At 45.9% G+C, this 19,618-nt stretch overlaps 1 protein-coding gene across 4 annotated transcripts; it reads right to left on the bottom strand.

The window, feature by feature from the left end:
* Positions 1–198: 198 nt before the first annotated feature.
* Positions 199–17,961, bottom strand: NUTF2 (nuclear transport factor 2). 4 transcript variants are annotated; one of them, XM_027906438.1, is made up of 5 exons: positions 17,876–17,961; positions 11,188–11,312; positions 10,024–10,095; positions 6,201–6,299; positions 199–758 (listed from the first exon to the last, which is right to left on the bottom strand). In XM_027906438.1, the coding sequence occupies exons 2-5, from the start codon at positions 11,284–11,286 to the stop codon at positions 645–647; spliced, it is 384 nt and encodes a 127-aa protein (XP_027762239.1). In that variant the 5' UTR covers positions 11,287–11,312; positions 17,876–17,961; the 3' UTR covers positions 199–644. The 4 variants fall into 4 exon arrangements, with proteins under 4 accessions (XP_027762239.1, XP_027762241.1, XP_027762242.1 ...); XM_027906440.1 differs by lacking the exon at positions 17,876–17,961 and adding an exon at positions 16,774–16,817; XM_027906441.1 differs by lacking the exon at positions 17,876–17,961 and adding an exon at positions 13,206–13,277.
* Positions 17,962–19,618: the final 1,657 nt, after the last annotated feature.

Genomic DNA, 19,618 nt, shown 5'->3' on the forward strand with positions numbered 1-19,618 from the left:
GGCTGCAGGGCCGGCCACTGTTCAGCTCCAGGTTCAGTCTGCAAGCATCTCCCCACCAGGCAGACACGGGATATCCACAGCCAGCAACACCACACGCTCCACGGCCAACTCACACCCCATGGCCAACTCACACCCCAAGGCCAACTCACACCCCATAGCCAACTCAACTCACACCCCATAGCCAACTCATTAAAACAATTTAAACTTTTAAGAAAATCTCTGTTTTATTGTGTAACGTAGCATTGAAACATCTGAACAAATCAATAACTGGGCTGTACAGGCTGCTGTTCTTTCATTTCTTTGGGTTATATAAGAGCATCTTGTCAGTACATAAACAACAACCTTTTTGCGTTATAAATTCTTTCCGAGGCATGCTGGTACAACACAAAATTTCTCTTTATCAAATGCAGCTAAGTCTAACTTCCAAACATCATGCACAAGAAACTCATCTAGTGACAATGTAAACTCAGCAGAAGGGCAGGTCACAAGTCTTGCTTGCTCACGCTCTGCAGTGCTGCAGGTTTGTGTATGATATTTGGAATGTTCCGTGAGTGTGAATAATACCAGTTAGGAGGAGAGGAGGAAAACAAAAACAAAACAAAACAAAAAAAAAAAAAAAGCACGGGAGCCTCGGTCTGGGCAGCTCAGCCGAAGTTGTGCAATGCTAGCCTGAACATGTCATTGGTGCAAACCCAGGCATCGTTGATGTTCTTTAATAGAAATATCTGGTGGAACCCCATGATAGGATCTTCATCAGCCTGTAAAAAGAGAAAGGGAGAAAAAAAAAAAAAAAGGTCAAAACACTCTTTTTTTGGAGAAATTTATCCCAAAACTCATGGTAAGATGACTTAAAGCTGACATTAAATGACGGCACATGCTGTAAGGTGTGTAGAACCTTAGGAGACTGGTAACACCAAGGTCTGTTCCAAGGGGCTTTGCAAACACCCAGTGACACAGAAATCCTGCATCAACACCCGAATTTGGGATTTCCTGGAAGACTTCACACACATTGTCACTCTGTAGCTTCACCACACGGATGGAATATGCCTCCCTCAGTGGTAAATCAGATATTCCACAAGGAATCAAGCTTAAAATAAAGTGGCTCAGTTTTTATCTGCTGCACTTTGGGTTGATGCCAGAAGGGAGTTTGGTATCAACAGCATTGCCTGGATGATCCAGATAATGCTCTGGGGCTTTGAAAGCCTTCCCAGAGCAGGTAGAGCTGGCCAGCAACGTAGCACTTCCCACTTCTGCTGTCCAGGAACAGCTGGAAGGGAGCAAAACACTTGCCAGAGCTGCAAGGATGTGTTCTAAGCACAGGGAATCTCTGCAGCAGCGCCTCCCCTCCTGCCTCTGACAGTATGTCTGAGCACTCCAGTGCAGTCCCTGCACATTTACAATATTACTACAAAAGTAGAAAATAGTATTAGAGGGAGATCAGTTCTCCCACCTAGTGTTTATTTACTAGTGTTCTCAGAGGCACCATGCAGGAATTAAATCCTCAAAATAACACAAATGATTCCCAAATCAGTCAGCTGGAAATCACACCCACGGGATTTAATCTGAGCAGTGCACAGGACCAAGCTGCAAACCAGTCTTCTGGTAGTGGCTGTAGCGTGTTCAGTTCAGCATTTTGGGAGGATTTTAAGCTTTATTCTTTCAACACATGACTGTTCACCTTCAGAAAAGGGGGGAAATGCATAAAAAAGGGCCTTGACAAGCAGCAGCCAGAGCAGCATGTGAAACAGGCTGTCAAAGCCTGAACGTTCATTGCTCTACTACTCACTAAGAACAGCAAGTGAAAATGTGAAGAGCAAAGCAAACTACAAAATAAAAAGGAAATTTTACTAAAAAAGAAGTAATATTGACTTAAGTGATAAATGGGCTGCGAAACAAGCCAGCTTTGAGGGGCAACTTGCAAAGGACAAGAGTTATGTCACAGAACAGCAAGTCTGCCAGAGCAGTGGTGGGATCGAGTGCATGGAAAAAGAAGCATTCAGATCCAAAAAACCACTGCAAGGAAGTTAAACGGCATAGATGAAGTGCAGTTTCAGTGGGTGTACGCTAATTCACAGAGGAAAACCAAAAAGGGCCCTCGATTCACCCCTCAGGAAAGTGACACTCAAATAATGATGGATATTTATTTATTAAACCAGCTGAGCACCCAAAAGCTATCAAAGTAAGCACAGGGTTAGCATTTATTAGGAAAGGGAGAACCAACACCAACACACACATATCAAACCCTGCATGCATTTCTTATCTTTAAAAAAAAATCAAAATTAAAATGTCAGAAAAGGGCAAGAAAAATGATCCAGTTACCAGACAGTTTCCTACTGCAGGGAAGTAAACTGAGTACACCTCCGTGGCTTGCAAAAATGTAATCAGCACGGGCATCAGCTGGGCAAGGCAAATAAATCACTATAAAGCCACGAAGGGAACTGGTACAACCAGAGGTTAAGAAGGCGACAAGTAAGGCCAGAAATACGAGCAAGTCAGTGTTCAATAGACAAATAAATGAATGAATGAAAGAAAAATCCTTCAAGCAAGACAAGTGGCACCAGAGGAGCAGGAGAGCTTGGCTGCTCAGCACACACCTCCTTGAGCACACAAGCAATTAGGCGGGATTAGCCCAGTCCATCTACTTCATTAGCACACATAACAGCAGGGCCAATTATTTCAAGGGAAGTGTTATCCTTGCTACACCTGCCCTGTGTGCCCTGAAAGCTGGGGGTCTGTGCCTTTTGCACCTTCTCCCAGGTATCAAATGTAGCACGCCCCAGAACGGCCTCACTGCTGGTTCTCAGCCTTCAGCTGCCCCACGGTCTCTTCACTGTGGATCGCTGAGGCATTTATTACAAGTTGTTTTCAGAAATAGCTTTCACACCAAATTGGAGCTTGTCATTACTGACAGGAGTAGGTTTTACCACCACCAGCCTGGCTTAGTGCAGGTTTCCTCAATTCCTGATAAGCCTCAGTAGGCTCTGGTGAAAGCACTGCAGCTCTCGGTACTTTGGCTGGAGGAAAATTTCCTCCTTTCTTAAGCAACTCAGGACCAGACACATGAAGGAAGATTAAAAAGGGAATTCTTTCCCAAAAACACTTGCTGTAGTACAGATGGCGAATCCCCACAATGAAGTCACACATTACTCTTTTCTTTATTCCTTTCATGTTATGTCTTCACAGCACAAAAGAGCAGTATAATTCAAAAACAGGGAAAATCCTAGACTATATTTAAGATAGGGTAAATATTTTATAGTCCATTCAAAAAAATTTTGACTATGAAAAATCTTCCCTTGTGTCCAATCTGTATCTCCCACCTTGTGGTTTCCAACCACTGTCCCTTGTTACATCATCTAACACCACCATGAAGAGTTTGCTCTCAGGTTGTTGGAAGTATTCAACTATTTTCCACCCACATTTCAGGCTGATTACCCGTAGCCACCTCCTCTCCCCAGCTCCACAAGCTCTCCAACACCTACAATCTTGGCAGCTTTTTGACCTCTTCCAGTTTTTCTCCATCCCTTCTGACCTGGAGGCTCAAGACAAAGTCCTCAGCTCGCAGAGCCAAAGGTCACCGTCAGAGTTTTAGATGCAAGACTGCTTTGCAATCCAAATGTAGATGCACAACTTTCCTCCTCTTGTCTGGCCAGAGACACTTTTACTCCTTCACCAGCATTCCCAGCAACTGTGGATTGAACTGCAGTGTTGCAACAACCCTCACCTCAAAGGAAAGGCTAATTACTTCAGATTGCAGGTTCTTTCAGACGTTAAGCCTCATTTAACAGGCTTTAAGCAATGCTTCAAGTGTTTCAGCATGCATTACAAAAACATCCAGTGATTTTAATTGCAAATTTCCTTTTCCTTTTAAGACTAGGAAACACCGCATAACAATTAGTTATTCACGATTAATTCTGCAACAATCACTTCAAAATTCACACTCTGGGGAGAGCCACAGATCTCTGAGAAGGCCAAGCCACAGCCATGCTCCTCAGCCCAGCTCAAGGCACAGAAGAAGAAGAAGGGCGAGAAGAGAGCACTCCTTACTCAACCAGGACAGCGAGGACTGCATGGAAGACAGGGAAGGCAGAGGGTTAAACGTTGTGGAGGGATAGCCTGAAGACTTCGTTGGTGCACACCCAGGCACCTTGAAAATGTTTCAACAAAAAGGTTTGGTGGAAGCCTAGAACCTGGTCATCATCTGCCTGAGCGCGACAGGAGAAATATGTTACGAGGTGAATGAAGCACAGTGGAGGAATGGGGTGACATTCTGGAGGGACATCAGCAAAGCAGCGTCACACCAACTGGGAATCACTCCTAAAGCCTTAAACCAACCCTTACTCCCCCTAGTTGAAGCAAGCAAGCAGCCCCCAGACAATGAACAGCAATAAAAACCCCAACAGGATTAGAGTAAGTGGATGTGTATTTATTATATGTCTTCAAAAGGACAGAAGAAACCCCAAATATTAATACCTATCTCAGCAACCACTAAAAGAGGATCTTTCATATGTTTACTTATAAACATGTTTTCACAGTGAAAGTTTTTGTGCTTTGGTTTATTTCCCCCCCCCCCCTCCAGTGGTTTAAGAAAGAAATACAAGCTGTGCCCAACTTTCTCAGCACGAACAATGTTTTCACTGAACTTTTGGGACTATGAGCAATTCAAGCAACTAATGCCTCAGAAAATCCATTTATATATCATGCCAGGATTCACAACTTATAAACGGCACGTTGCAGGTATTTCAGCGCTATTATTTTCTTGGGTTACTCTATTAAAAGCATTATGCATGCTCTTTCATTACACGAAACAATACAAGTTTTGAATAAGTGCAGAGGATTAAAAGCACGTGCATTAATTGTCCTGGGCTGTGAAGAATTTGGCTGGTTCTAAGTTGACTTTGACTTTCTCGACACTTGTTCAGCAAGAAGCAGCATTCCCAGGATTTGTGATGTGATTTTTAAAGGTAAGGTTTGTGACACATACACGTGAAGGGCGGAAAAATGTTTCCTCATCTACTAAAAATTCACAAACAAGTTGGGTTTCATCATGACAACAGGCACACTTTAAGCCAGTGTGTTCTTTCCTAGATGCACTAACACATGATCCCTAAATTATTCTGAGTAATTTCAGAAAGCTGAAATTATATAGAGGATAAAACCAGTACATTAAGAAATACTACTCCAAGTCATGGTGTTTATGGAAAGCTCCTGGGCTGCATTTACAATCCCTCTATATCAGTGGATGGGAAGACTCAGTAGCTTTAAAAAAAATCTTTAAAAACTTGGTATCTTGCCACAGGATTGAGCACCAATCGCTGCTGCAAGCTGTGATCTGCCTGATGATTATGCAATAACCTTAAAAAACATGACTGTGCAAAACCAGGTGCAGATGTGACCGGCCCAAGCCATAGGGTCAAAAAGCCCTGGTCAGATCAGAGCTGTGAGCAGGAGCAAGGCTGAGGAGATCAGCAGGTCTGCCTGTACCTGTCCTGCCATTCCATGATTTCCATGGTCACCTGTGGCTGTCTTTCCTCAGGGAGTGTGCATGTGGGACTGAGCAACAGGAAAGCTAGAACCCAGCTTGCAGCTGGGAAGCAGGAGCAGCTTTAATGAGAGCCAAAGCTGCCTGTGTTAGGTTCAGAAAGTGGATGCAATTCACTGGGCACTGCTCTTCTCAACTGCCCAGCCCAAAACAAAGAAAACAGCTAAGCAAGCAGATTCAAATTGTAAATCCTACATTTGCTTAGTAAATAGTTCAGTGTCAGTGGAGGTTTGAGTGCCTTGACACTGGGGGTGTCATTCAGAGTTAACAGGAAAAGGAAATCTCAACAGCTCTTTTAAAATATATTGTCCAAGAACACTGTGATGGTGCCTTTAAATGCAACAGAGGGCCCTGAAACCTTACTCCATCAGGATAAGGGAAATAATGATGCCTCTACAACCCACGTGGTATTTGTATGCACAGTAAAAGTCATGGTACTCTGCTTGACACAACATGTGACTGTCAAATTGCAGACATCTGGAGGGATGAGCAGTTTCTGGACAGTCTTGAACAGCAGAAGAATGGTGGCCCAACGAAAGCTTACCCATGCTCCTTCCCCACCCACAAGAGCATTTTAATGTTTACAGAAACCAGATGATTTAGAATCTTGCAAAAATCTAAGACATAAAGCACTTGTTAGCCTGTAATGGAAAGAGTTTACCTTAAGCTGTCCCACTACCATACTGAGTATACAGCTGTCAGGTGTAGGCTGGTGGTCTTGTGCTGTGATGCTGTGTTGTATTTTTTGGAAAGGGAGGCTCTGCAATGAAAAGAAGTCAAAATAAGGAAAGGTACAGTAACTGCATTATTTAACTTACAAAACAAAAAATTGAGCAAACCCAGTGTTATGAAGTGTTAAGACTATTGTAGTAGTACTGCACACAAGAGTTGTTGAAAATGAGGACACCACTTACACTGGGTCAATTGTAACAGTTGTGTTTTTCAAGCACCAAGAGAGGAAATAATGTTACCATACATAGTAAATGGAACCTCTTCCTACTCTAATTGCACTGCCTGAAGGGCTTCAGATCAGCTGCAAGCTCAAAAGTTCGTATGATGAAGGCACAAACCTCTGCTCTGAACGGTGTTAAAAGATTCTATCATCTGATACTTGAGGTTTACCAGAGAACTCCAATTTCGCTTCTTCCTTAAAGTGGCTGTGAATGGAAGGGAAAAGTGGATGACCCAGAACCAGCATTCCAGATTTGAAATCCACATATTCACCTTGCCCCTTTTTAATTTCCTTGATGCTCAGGTAGCCAATGTCAGTACGTCTGGAGTTACGTGTGTTAAGGAACACACCTTGTGGACACTTGGACCACACTCACATTCCAACCACGGACAATTCTTGGCGGTGAACAGCAAATATCTGGGGGGTCTCAGAGTCCTGTCACACCAATGCAACTTTGGCAGTGTTCTCCCAAAAGCTGCCTTACTGCCACATGTTTGAGTGGCAGCTCAGCATGGGTGGGGCTCTGGGTGAGCACGTGGCTGATGCCCAGAGCCCAGGCACCACATGGGATGGCAGCACGTGGTCATTCAAACCTCAGGCGGCACTTGGATGCCTTTGCTGCATTCCCAATTTGAAAACAGGTTGAAGCAGAGCCAAACGTGTCCTTTGACAAGTTCTGCATTTCCCTCTAGTGGAAGGAGCCTCAAAGACTTCCTAGAAGGTCGAGGTGGAGACTGTCATGGATGTGAAGTGCAGTCTTGGCTCTACGACCATCAGGCTCTAGGAAGAATTCCAGGAAGCTACATCCTTGGATAACAGAGAACACAAATTGTGGAAAGATCAGGGCCTGAGGAAGCAAATCAAGTGTGAAGAGTATCCCTCACTACTCAAGAACACCCTTTAATAAAGCTTGCAGTGTTTCTGCCTGGCTGGGAGTACAATCCCAACCAACCAGGAAGTGCAGAGTGGGCCAACTGGTTTGTAATGTGGGAGGGACATTTAGTAACAACCAAAAAAGCAGAGAAGTCTTACTGAATGACCAGCAGAATATTTTCCAGGGTCACCGTCCCAAAAATGAATGTGCTACGTGCCCACAGAGCCTGCACAGGCATAGCCTGGGACATTGCACCATCTTCCTCTGACAAAGCCCAGTCCCACCTCAGCACAACAGCTTCTTGCTGAACAAGTCCTGCAAAAAGAGTCCCTTTCAAAGGCAGAGGGAGGAAGGGGAAAGGATGTAATTGTGTCCAGAACCCAGTTTTCAGTGTGACAAGAGAGGCAAGACTGGGGAGAGCAAACAGGGAGGAAGGAAAGGCTTCGGAACCAAGAGCTCCGCAAAACTGTGACAAGGAACTCAAGACTAGGCTGGGTAAGACAGTGCCTGGTCCAAGTACCTGACTCCACAGGACAAGAGGAAACAGCCTTAAGGGGGAGGCTAAGGTTGGACATCAGGAAGAATTTCTTCACTGAAAGGGTTGGAACAGGTTGCCCAGGGAAGTGGTGGAAAAGGATTTTGTGATATGAAAAGTACAATAAATGTGTCTAGAAGGCATGAAGCCACACAACAACCAAGGCTTTTAGCATCCTCTGACACTAGAATTTGACTGGGCTCTCACTAGCAAAACTATGGAATCCTCCCTGAAGTCATGCAAGAGAAATGATGCAAGAATAAAGTTGAGTAGCATAACCTCACTCCTGGCAACAAGACCACCCCTGGTCCAGTATGTTCATAGAACTACATGATTATTATCTCAAACAGTAAATCAGGCTGCCCATAATTAGCACTGTAAGTGAAACAAGTCCAGCACCAGTTAGGACAGAAGGAACAAGTGTCACCTCCCACGCTGTAACAAGGTACAGGTGTGCCAGTGCTGGCACAGCAATGCCCACACAACCCTGCCCTACTGCTTCAGTAGACTGAAAATGTGTCACAGCATTGCTGTCACACAGCAAAGAATCTGGAGTAAAAGAAAACGCCACCTGTTTGTGCTTACACCGATTCACCAGCCAGGCACTGAGGGACACAGGACTGCAGAAATGCAGAAGACTTTCAGTGTCAAACTTTCAGGGATCTGCTCGACTGACTAAGCAGCTCCAGAAGCACAGAGTAGGTGAGCACACAAAGCTGGAACAGCAAAGGGAGCCCAGGCAGTCAGTGCTGACAGAGGAATGCTCGGCAGCATCAGTGGCAGTAAGATGATACAGCCCCATAACGAGCCCTGGCGGTGCAAGGGCACACAGTAACTTTCCTGCACTTCTTCCTTACTTTAGGCAGATGAATACAAGTCAGAAAAAGCTGCCCTAAAGCAAAACAGTGTGTCTTCACTCACCAGTTAAGACTGCAGCAGGCACATAAATCCAGAAAGTCCCAACTTGCACCACAGAGAGGGAAGGTAAAGATGAGCAGTGCCGTGGTGGGAAAGGGGCTGGATCTGCACTGGGCTGGATCCAAGGCAGCAGTCAGACACTGTGACCAAGCAAATGCTTAGCTGGTTGGGTATCTAAATGGCTGCTAGCCCAGAAGTCTAAAGAACGCTGAGTACACAAACAAACAACTCTGGAGCTTGAGTATCTCCTCACCTACAAGCCAGCAGCTGCAAGCTGTGCTATTTCTGAGGAGCGTGGCCTTCTCAAAGGCAAGACAGGCACCTAAAACACAGACCTGAGGTCAAAGCTTGGTCTTCACAGTTAAAGATGCCTTGGATGAAAGGAGTGATTCCATAAGACAGGAGCAGTAGCTGTGCAACAAGACCAGTGTCCAGTTACAATGATTTTTCTTCTCAACGTGAAGTACGTCTGGTCTGAAATAGCATGCTCTGAGCAGACTGTCTGATGACCTATAAAGCATGTCCTCCACATATCTTGAAAGAGAAACAAACTTCCTACCCTCATGACAGCTTGTAAGTACACCCAGTTTTATAACAGAAGCACGAATTTACTCAGGAAGATAAAACTTCTCCAAGTTTAACTAAACCAACATGGAGTTCCAGTGTCCTCTCACTCGCTGAAGAGGAAACGCACGTTGCAAAGTCCTGAACCATACCTGCTCACATCTGAACTGCTGACAAATCTGCACTGAGGATAAGTCAGCTTCTCCACTACAGAACTTATTTGCAGTTTACGTATCAGAAAACAAGTTGTTCCTTGCAGTTATGTGTCTAGTCTTTATCACAGACAGATCCAAGTAACAGGCTTGCTACTGCTTCTTCCTTGGCATGCCTTAAAAGAGCAAAGACACCTTTCATTCCTCTAGATCAGAGGCAGCTTAGGCATTAGACCTTTTAAAAAAAGAATAAATCAATAATGTCAAATAAAATTGCAGTCACAAAATAACCTTGCAAACTATGGAGTCAATTAACGTTCCACCATTAGAGTCACCAGTGGAACACCCCACTAAATTCACGACATTTTTTGAAGACCAGAGTTGGAAGCACAAGTTTGGTGTGCAAGACTAACTCAAATCTTCACTAAAACTTATCTTACAGTCTTCAAAACTGTTTCCCAAAACATTCAGTAAGGTTTACAGACTTACAGTGAGTTTTTCAACAATGGCTGCTTTGCCCTGGAACTGCTGTCCTTCCCACGTAAGGCATGATGCATCAATCTGGGGGGGAAAGAAAGAAAGAAAGAAAGTCATCAACCTTCTCAGGTAACTCTCGAGCAATCCTGGGAAGAGGCTTTGGTTATTCAGGATATATCCTTAGAATCCAGCTATTTGAAAACTACCTCAAAGGGAGATAGAAACCACTAAGAGTAACTTTAAAAAGTTTGCAAAAAATCAGCTAGAAACTAAATAGACTACAATTCATTATCATGAGCCTAACCTGAAAAAAAGCTCCTGCCTTTGGATCAAAGTTAGCTTTCAGAAGAAAATCCAAAGGATACCCAAAAAATCCTATGGACATAAAGTCAAGCATGTGGAGAGAGAAAAATAGATGAAGAAAACTGACTAAATGAGTTGCACCAAAAGGGTGATATTCCAACTCACCCAACTCAAAGTGTCTTGCTGAAACAGCTGCATTCCTCACCATCAGTAATCAACTCCACATACAGAGCACTCTGCATGCTCTGGAGGAATCTTCCCCCAAAACCAACAGGTGATGCTCCCTGGGTTTGTTACTTACAGTCTTTAATTCCAAATCTACTTTGTCCCAAATAAGCAGCAAAAATCAACAAAAAAATTTTTTGGAGGAAATTTAGACAAGTTTAGATTTATTTAACAAAATATACATTTTTAAACTGGATTCAAGACTTTGAATTTTAAGAGAGCATGAGATCCAAGAAACACCTGGAAGAACTGCTAAACGCAGGGTAGGACTTAAATCACATCCCAATTCAAGAGGGATCAATCAAACCCATGACTGTAAATTAATGGCAAACTGAGGCTAGAATGTTTGCTTTTACAGAGCATTTCATCACAGGATCATCACCAACCCCCTCCAATACGAGCCAGTCAACAGCCAAAAACGGTTTTTATGAGTCTGACTGCCTATAAGTTAAACAAAGCTTAAAGGAGAAGTGAAACATAAATAAAAAAAAATAGAAATAAAAGTTGGGTAAGTGTGATTGCACTGACTGACATTCTGGAGTCAGGATTAAACCCACTATCCCACCCTTTGTATTCTCACCCATCAAACCAGAGAGACACAGACAGATAATGGGATGGAGCCCCAGCCCCCTTTCTGAAGATACTTACATATATTGCTCCTAACTGAGTCCTGTCTGCATCAAAAAGCTGGTAGTAATGTTGTATGAAGCTGGATCCAATCTGCTCCCAGATAGGCTTGTCTCCCATTCTGAATCCTCACCCAGAGCCAGTGACTGTGAGCCAAAAAAACAAACAACAAAATCACCAGAAGGATCACAGGAATAAGTGTAACACTTGGCTCAAGGACTAGCACTGGCAAAGACAAATCCTGTCAGCTGGCCTGAATTTTTCTTTGGGATAAGGAGGACAAATCTCACCTCTGCATCCTAGACTTTTGTAAAGTAAACTCCGTGTTTATGTTTGAACCTGTAGTAACTTCCAGACAGGAAACATCGTTTTTCACGGTGGTGAAAATCTGCAGCTCCCACTGAAGGTGCTGGAAGCTCAGAGGTTTCATCCCACACTTCTGAACACGAGTCCCTCTATTCTAGAGGGATTAAACACACAGCATGCACAGCAGTCTGGACAGACCCAGCCTACAAAAACCATCACACACCATCAGTACAGATGATGGCTTTACTACACCACTGCATTTTTCAAGAAAGCAAATTCATTTTTATTTATCCTGATCTCTCTCTGAGAGACCGAAGAATTGTGCTCAACTTCAAACCACAAAAATCCTGCACTCAAAACCCACTACACTGTATTTTAAGATTTGAGTTTACTTCACGTAAACTCCACTTGCTCAACATCAAGATCTGCCAGCCACTAATCCCTCTCTGTAATCCCTGACCAGGAATCCTGGAGCTACAGGTTCGAATTGCACTGCCAAGTCTGAAAGGCATGAAATTCTGTTTTAGGACACAGGACAGGACAGTTATTTTGGCTTCCTTTAGATGTCAATTCCTTACACACCTGTTTCGGATTTGACAAATTCCTAAGAGAAGCAAAACACACATTCCCAAGATCTTCACAGGGGATATTCCCAGGCCTAGTCTTCTGTGCATAGTGGGACAAGAAAGCTCTTTTTGCATTTCAGGCCTTTGGCTGTCTGAGCTCTACTCATACAAATAGGAACTGAAATGGGTTCGGCCTCTCGGCTGGAAGTTTTGGAGGTTACATAAATTTGGCCAGACTTATAGAAGAGCAAATCAGTTTTAACAGATCCATGTCATAACAGCAGGTAGTATCCATGTTTTCAGGGTTCTAGAATTCAGGTTTGATGTCTGCTGTTTCCAGTCTAGTCCTGGGGGTACCCAAGGGTGTGTAGTTCGGGATGGTTGTGGTGGAGCCGACAATCAACGCAGGTGAAAACCACTTTGATTCACTTTTGATGGACCATCAAAGATTCAACTTCAACCCATGAACTCACATCACTATTGGATATCATTCCCAAACACTCAAATGCAAATCTAGTTGATGGTATTAATGCTCAGCAGTCAAACATGTCACACTGAAATGAAGTCGTGGACAGCAAGAAAACCACCAGCTTATTGTCCTGGAGCTAAATCAAGTGAGCTACTGCTAAATTAAAATTCCCCACACACACAATATATATATTCACCCTGAACAGCTCACTGTGCCATCACACAAACCCAAGCTCAAGCCGTGCACCAGCACTGCACCTCACTCAGTCCCTCGAGGCACAACAGCCTCACTCAAGCACCAGGTGCCCCCTGTTCCATCCTAAACCTGTGAGAAGGCCTTAGGGACTGCAAGGAATGAAGGAATTTGGATTTTAAATATGGAAAGTAGAACTGTGGTCTCTAAATCCATAGATTAGTATGCCAGCTTGCTATCTCCTCCTAAAAATGTATTTGTATTTTGATAGGTAAAATTCTATTAAATAACTAAAAGACCAGCATAAGCTGGACCAGTTATAATGTTGATTTTGTCAGAAATGAGAACAAGCTAAAAAATGTGTCTGAAATTAATGATCTTTGACTAATTTTTTTCTGTTTGTTTGTTACAACCTTACTCTTTCCTGTGCCATTCCTATATGGTTTTGCTGAACACTCTCTCTCTCCCTGGAAAGGTTTTTTTATTTTCCTCTTCTGATTCGTCACCTTTTCCTTCACACTGTCTCGTGCTTTCTGCCTGTGGTTACAGGTCTAAGAAGCTTAGAGTTGTACCTAAAGAAAGAACAAGATGGGAATGATCTGTGTCATCAAGCCCGGTCCCTTTCAACCAGACACAACCCATATAAGATTGCACTGATACGTTTATCAGCACCACGTTTTAATGAGATAACTGTAATGTAAAAGGCTTTTAAGATCTGTTGCAAAGCTGGGAGGACTGCACACGTTCTGATGTTGTCAAACAAGAGGGCAACACAGAAGTGCTTCAGGGCCATCCAGCTAAATCTGCCCATGGTTCACTCAAAAGTTTGGTTACAGAGACAAGAATATTCAGTCAAATGCTTCAAACCAAACCTCCCTCCTCATGTCCACTTCAGAACATCACAGTCCATTTGATTAACAGCTTATTCAGAAAAGAGTGCAATACTTTAACTCACATTATTCACTCAATTTCTTGGAATCCGCTCATACCAGAGAGTTTATCCCCACCCCCAAAATCACCCAGCAGTCAGTGATGAAGCTGGAACGCAGCACAGTGCACAAAAACTGCAGGTCCCAGCAACTCTTGTCTTCAACAGGTACCTGCTGACACTGCAGAGCTGGGACTGCTGCTCTGCAGGGGACTTTAGCACAGTGACATCTAAATCAAATTTTCCAATACCTCTGCCAGGCCAGACACTGACACATCGAGTGTAAATTCCATCCCTCTACTCATCCCTTGTATGATTCCTACAAATCTCATCCTACGAGGCATCACCTCCCAAGTATCTGCTCTGGCGTGTGGCAGATGGCACCAACACCAGGGGAAGCTGCAGGACCCAGGAAAGAGCAGCACCAGGGAGGAAAATGCATCAGGGGATGAGACAGAGGAGGCCTAGAAGGGGACAGAGCCTTCCCATGGGCCATGAGTGACCTTGAATAAAATAGGGTTACACTGGCCTTGGGCAGAAGATTTTCTACCACAAAATCCAAAAATATAGCATCTTTTCCACTGCCTGTCCCAGCTTCAGTGTTCCTGTCTACACTCCTCCCTCTTCCTGCCTCAGTTCTGAGCATAAGAGATCAGCACCAGCACACCAACACTGTCCACACCTCCTAAGGGGAACACAGTCCTTAAGAGACCCATTTCTGCCACAGGTTTGGATAAAACCTCTGGATAAAACCTCTTCCTGTTGCTTCCCTCACGAGCAAGAAACCACAAGACAACCTGCAGACGATTCTCTGTCAGTTGGCTGCAGCACAAAGTCCATCCTTCTGCTCAAGAGGCAACACCAGAGCTCTAAGCTAAGGAAAAGCCACTTTTTTTACTTGGAAAAAAAGTAGCCACCTGCCAACAGACAAACAGATTGCCTTTTCTGAAACACATAAGCACCAGCGACACTTGCAGCAGGTGGGTTACTGTAACATCCCTGCAACGAGGAGAAAGAACAAAAAATGGCTTCAGCCAGCAGTTATGCTTTAATGCATTATCAGACCTGGACATGTGTAAGTTTGCTGCTATCAATTAAAAAAACAATTAACTCCTTCTGAATTGGAGCAGGGCAAGCCTGCACTTCTCAGAGAATGCTACAAATAAAGTCAATAAAGTCTTTCTAGTCTGCAGCACACCAAGAAAAAAACCCACTGAATTTAAAGAGGGAAAACCTCAAACCAATACATTCTAATATGCTAGCAGAGAAAATTGCCTCCTAATATTCAGTTATGACTACTTTTATTTTGCAGGTAATCCCAGCATAAATAAACCATGCTCCCTGGGTATAACAGCTGGCCCTACACACCACTCCACCCAAGTTAAACTCAAGTTTGTTTTCTGGAAGATCTGAGAATCAAGAGAGCACAAACACAGCCTTTAATCAGGTGCTGCTGGTCCAGGGGTACATGTGAATTCACAACAAACGTGGTTCAGACCATCAGTTGCTGCGCCCTTCACTACTGATTAACAGGAGTAAATAAGGACAAGGCTCTCAGTTGTTTCAGTTCCTGATACTCTGGCAATTTTACTACCACACAGGCATTTTAGGTTGCTCAGATTAAGGAGTGAGCAGTGTTTGGACTGTGGTAAAAAAACTAAACCAGCAAACAGCTTTAGACTATTTTTCCTTCAGTCTCTTTTCTGTTGCTGCTAAAACTTGCACAGGCAGGAGTGTCTCCAGTGTGCCCTTTCGAGGAACACAATGGAACCAGCACCACAGGACCAGTTAATCTCTCAAGGAGCTCACCTCTTCAACTCCACCAACAGATCATCCCCCTTCAGCAAAGGATCCACACCCAGGAGGAGAAGCGATGCAAATTATCACCGAATAATGCAGGTTGTAAGGGACCTCCTCCAGCTCAAAGCAGGACAAACCTGTTCCACTGGCTGACCACCCTCATGCAGGGGGCAGCTCTCCTGTCCAACCTGAATCCCTTCTGATCCAATTTAAGCCCCTGGTGTCCCGTTCTCCCATCGGGTACCCAGTGAAAAGCCAGAGATAGAAGGAAGGAAGTGCTTCTCTCAGGTATTTTCACAATCATCTCCACAGTAGCTGACTGACCCATGGGGGCAAACCCCCTGCAAACTGCAGCTCCAGGCCAACCAGAAACTTTTTATTCCTCTATTCCAACTTCATCAGAACAAATTAACGTGGGAATTATGCCAACCTGAATTATTTTTTCTTTTTTTTTGTTAGAGACATTAGCGAGTATAAGGCCACTGGTACACAAACCACACAGGGAGGACTCTGGGAAAGCTTTTGCTGTGCCTGCAGCTCGATGTTTATCCTAACTGCAACCTGACAACACAGGAGCCACAGAGTCAGCCAGGATGATTTTCAAACATCCAGACATATATTACACATAACTGGAGAGGAAGACACAATGTCTTCTTGTTAAGTGTCTTCTTGTGCCTTTTTTTTTTTTGCACCGTATTTTTCAAGCAGAGCCAAAAACCGAATTCAAGTTTACGAGGCAGAAAGGAAACATTATCCCCCCAAAACTGCCACAATGTCTGAGAGTTTTAAAGTAACCAAAAAGAATTATTGTTACCAGCTCTTAGCATATATTGCAACTCCTACACAAACCATAATCTACGCTTTCAGTAACTAGATAACCCTATTATTGCCAGGGACAAAAGAAATCCCAGCAGAGAGGACTGCAGAAAGTTGTTACCATTTGCATTGTTCTAAAAGACCTGAACAAACACAAACGTTAAGCAAAATACATTTCAAATCACCTAGTAAAGAACTCGCAAGCTTCTAGATATGAAATAATGATTAGGATCCCAGTGGGAAAATAGTTAAAAACAGTCCCAAAGAGAGCCAAAATATCACCAAAATTTAAATGGGATGAGGCTTTTCACTACATACAGTAATTTTGCTACTTCTGTGTGGAGATCTGTGAAATGCCTTTTTTTCCTGTTGCTGCTAAAACAAAACTCAAGCTCCGGACACACAAACATTGCTTGAACACAACTCCTCAAGAAGTCAAAAGAGTACCAACGTGAGAAGGCAGCTGATTAAGGAATCAGATTTAACTTTCCAGCAACAGTTCTGCAACCAATTCCTGTTCAAGCATTTACCTGGGCTTTTTTTCCAGCTCAACTGCAATACAGTGTGTCCAACTCCTTTAAAAGATACAATTACACCGGAAATTATGGACTTAAATGAGCCGAAGCATTACAAGAGCCTGCCTTGGACAGGAAGTTAAATTTGGATTGCTAGAGCGGCATCTTGGGGACTTAAATGCCTTCAGAAAGCTGTGCCATATTAACGGAATGCAACACACGCTCCTTGCTACTGGGGACCTTTGCAGGTTTTGATTGCTTTTTAAGTTAAAAAGTGATAACAGCCCAGAAGAGCGAAGAAAACCAAAAAATGATCTCCTGTAGAACATACTGGAAACTGGCAACTCAAAGTGAAAAACTAGGCGGCTGCAGCAGATCCCTGAGCACATGCACTTCGCTAGTTCTACTCCAAGGAAGCACGAAACCCTGCGCTTCCGATGTGACAAAGACTCAACCGGGTCAGGCAACTTCAGTCCTCGCACAACCTTCTGGCAAGACACAAACCAGCAAGAACGTCAAAAATAAAATAAAAATAATAAAAAAACAACAAAACAAAAACACTGGAAGCGCGAGCACACCCTCCGCGCCACACAAGCCACCTCCTCGCAGCTCCCCGCTCACCCCCTCTGCCCTCCCTGCCACACCGAGCCAAAGCAAGGCAAGGCAGCGGCACCGGCGGGCGCCAGGCCGAGGAGAAGCCCCGGTGGCCCGGAGGGTCCCGGAGCCCGGCGAGGCACAGCCCGCCCCTCCCCGCCAGCGCCGGCCCCGCCGGAGCGATCCGCGCCCCGGGGCCCCTCGCCCCCCTCGGGGGAGCCGGGCCGGGGCCGCCCGCCCCTCTCAGCCCGCCCGCCCACCCACAAGCAGGGCCCCCGCCGCCGCCGCCCCTGCGGGACCGCGCTGCCGGCGCCTCAAAGACGGGGAAGGTCAGGGCGGCTCCGGCCGGCGGCTGCCGCCCCGCCCGGCCCGCGGCTGCCGGCAGCGCCCCGCGGCGGGGCTGGGGCTGGGGCCGGGGCCGTGCCGCGGGCCCGCGGCGGGCGAGCGCGGGGCGTGTGGGCGCGGTGCGGGCGGTGCCGGAGCCGCCCCGCTCCCGGTGCGGGTCGCGCCCCCCGCCACTCACCCGCGGGCTCCCACTATGGCGGCGGCGGCAGCGGCCCCGTGCGCGGCGCGAGCCCCCTCAGCCTCCCTCGCCCGCGCTCCCGCCCCGCCCCGCCCCGCCCGGCCCCGCGGCATGCCGGGACGGCGAGTCCAGCCGCGCACCGGACGCGCACGGGGCCGGGGGGAGGCGGAACTACAACTCCCGGCAGCCCCCGCGCCGCCGCCCGCCGTGGGTCATTTGAATGAGGGAAGGGGCCCGCGCGCCGCTGGCCCCGCGGCGGCGCCCCGGAGCATTGTGGGATCGTGGCGGAGCGCGGAGGGGCGGGGACGGGAGGGGAGATGTTCTGGGAGTGTAACGGGGACAGGATTGTATCACTGTGGGACGGGATTCTACCCTCTGGGACAGGGTTATACCCCTCTAGGATGTGATTGGATCCCAAAGAGCGGGCCAGAAGGGTGCCCCCCCCCCCCCGAGGGCTGTGGGCCCCGCGTGGGTGTGTTAAGTGGTCAGCCACGGGCAGAAACTGCAGGTCCTGAGGTTAATTTTAGTTCCTCTCACAAGAGCTAAACAGCGACAGGTTTATTTATGTGTTTTCAAAGTGATCGCTCAGCTTGCTTGCAGTGGAAGAAGTTAGCACTGGAGGTGCCGGGCAGTGGCCTTCAAATAAATACTAAACACATAAATATTTGTGGGTGTTTGAAGATAAGTGGTCTAAAAAGCAGGGATTGGGTCTCACTGGAGGCCCCCCCTCAGCATTCACAGATTTCCTCACATGAGATACTATTTTTCCCTGCTTTATTGGTAAAGGAGGTGTGCCAATGCCAGTCCTCCAGGTTCTTACTGCTCAGTTTGCTCATGTCTTGGTTAATTGGGTCCTTTAGAGGCTGATTCCGTTTCTCCAGCCTTGGTTGGATTCTCAGCTTTGACCATCCTGAAGAAGAAACCACATCAGTCCAATCCTCTTGGTACAGGAGTAGGCAAAGCATATTCTGTACCACTTCCCTGGCTGTGGGAGATGCTGCACGTGGATGGATGTAAATAAATCCTGGCCCTCAACCTATATATCCCAGAGCAAGGAGGTGCTTTCCAAAGGGTTTGTATCCCTTTGGGCATCCCCGGCACCAGGTGGTTCTTGTAACCCAGGGAGCAAATTCCCACAGGTAACTCTGTGCTTGGGAACAGGCTGCAAATCCCTTCATGCTCCTGCCCATTCCCAAAAAATTTTCCCCAAGGATGCTTGCAGAAAGGGAGAGCCCTTCACTGGCATCCTCAAGAAGAGGTTGTAGGGGGGAGGTTGAACACCAGCCTGTGTGCAAAGCCCCTTTTTGTGCTCAGCGTTACTGCCAGGCCCCTGCAAACCTTCCTGCCTCCTTTTCCCAACTGGAAAAGCAGGGATCACACAGCTGATTGATGCAAGGATGTCACTACTGAAAAAGAGCGAGCATTCCTCATCGCTGGGGCAGCAACCAAATCTCTCAAGCACCTTTGAGTGAAAGCCAAGGGTGCACCAAGGGAGTCCTTGGCTCCTGCTGAAACCCCCAGACCTCAACTGAACCATCACCTTCTAAAGGCAAATTTAGGAGATCTCTGGCTGTCACGTCTCTTGCGCCTCTCAGAGCAGCCCGTCAGTGGCACGGAGAGCTGCGCATCAGGGGCCCTTTCATTCTGGCTGCAATTCTCAGTCACAGTGGCATAGAGATGGATGTTAACTGTGTAGCTTCCTGTCACCTGGAGAGAAGGACAGACAACTCAGCTGAGAGTCCA

Source organism: Empidonax traillii, unplaced genomic scaffold, assembly GCF_003031625.1.
Source record: "Empidonax traillii isolate 1590-97213 ecotype Southwest subspecies unplaced genomic scaffold, ASM303162v1 scaffold1297:size275931, whole genome shotgun sequence".
In the NCBI taxonomy this organism is placed as follows: domain Eukaryota; kingdom Metazoa; phylum Chordata; class Aves; order Passeriformes; family Tyrannidae; genus Empidonax; species Empidonax traillii.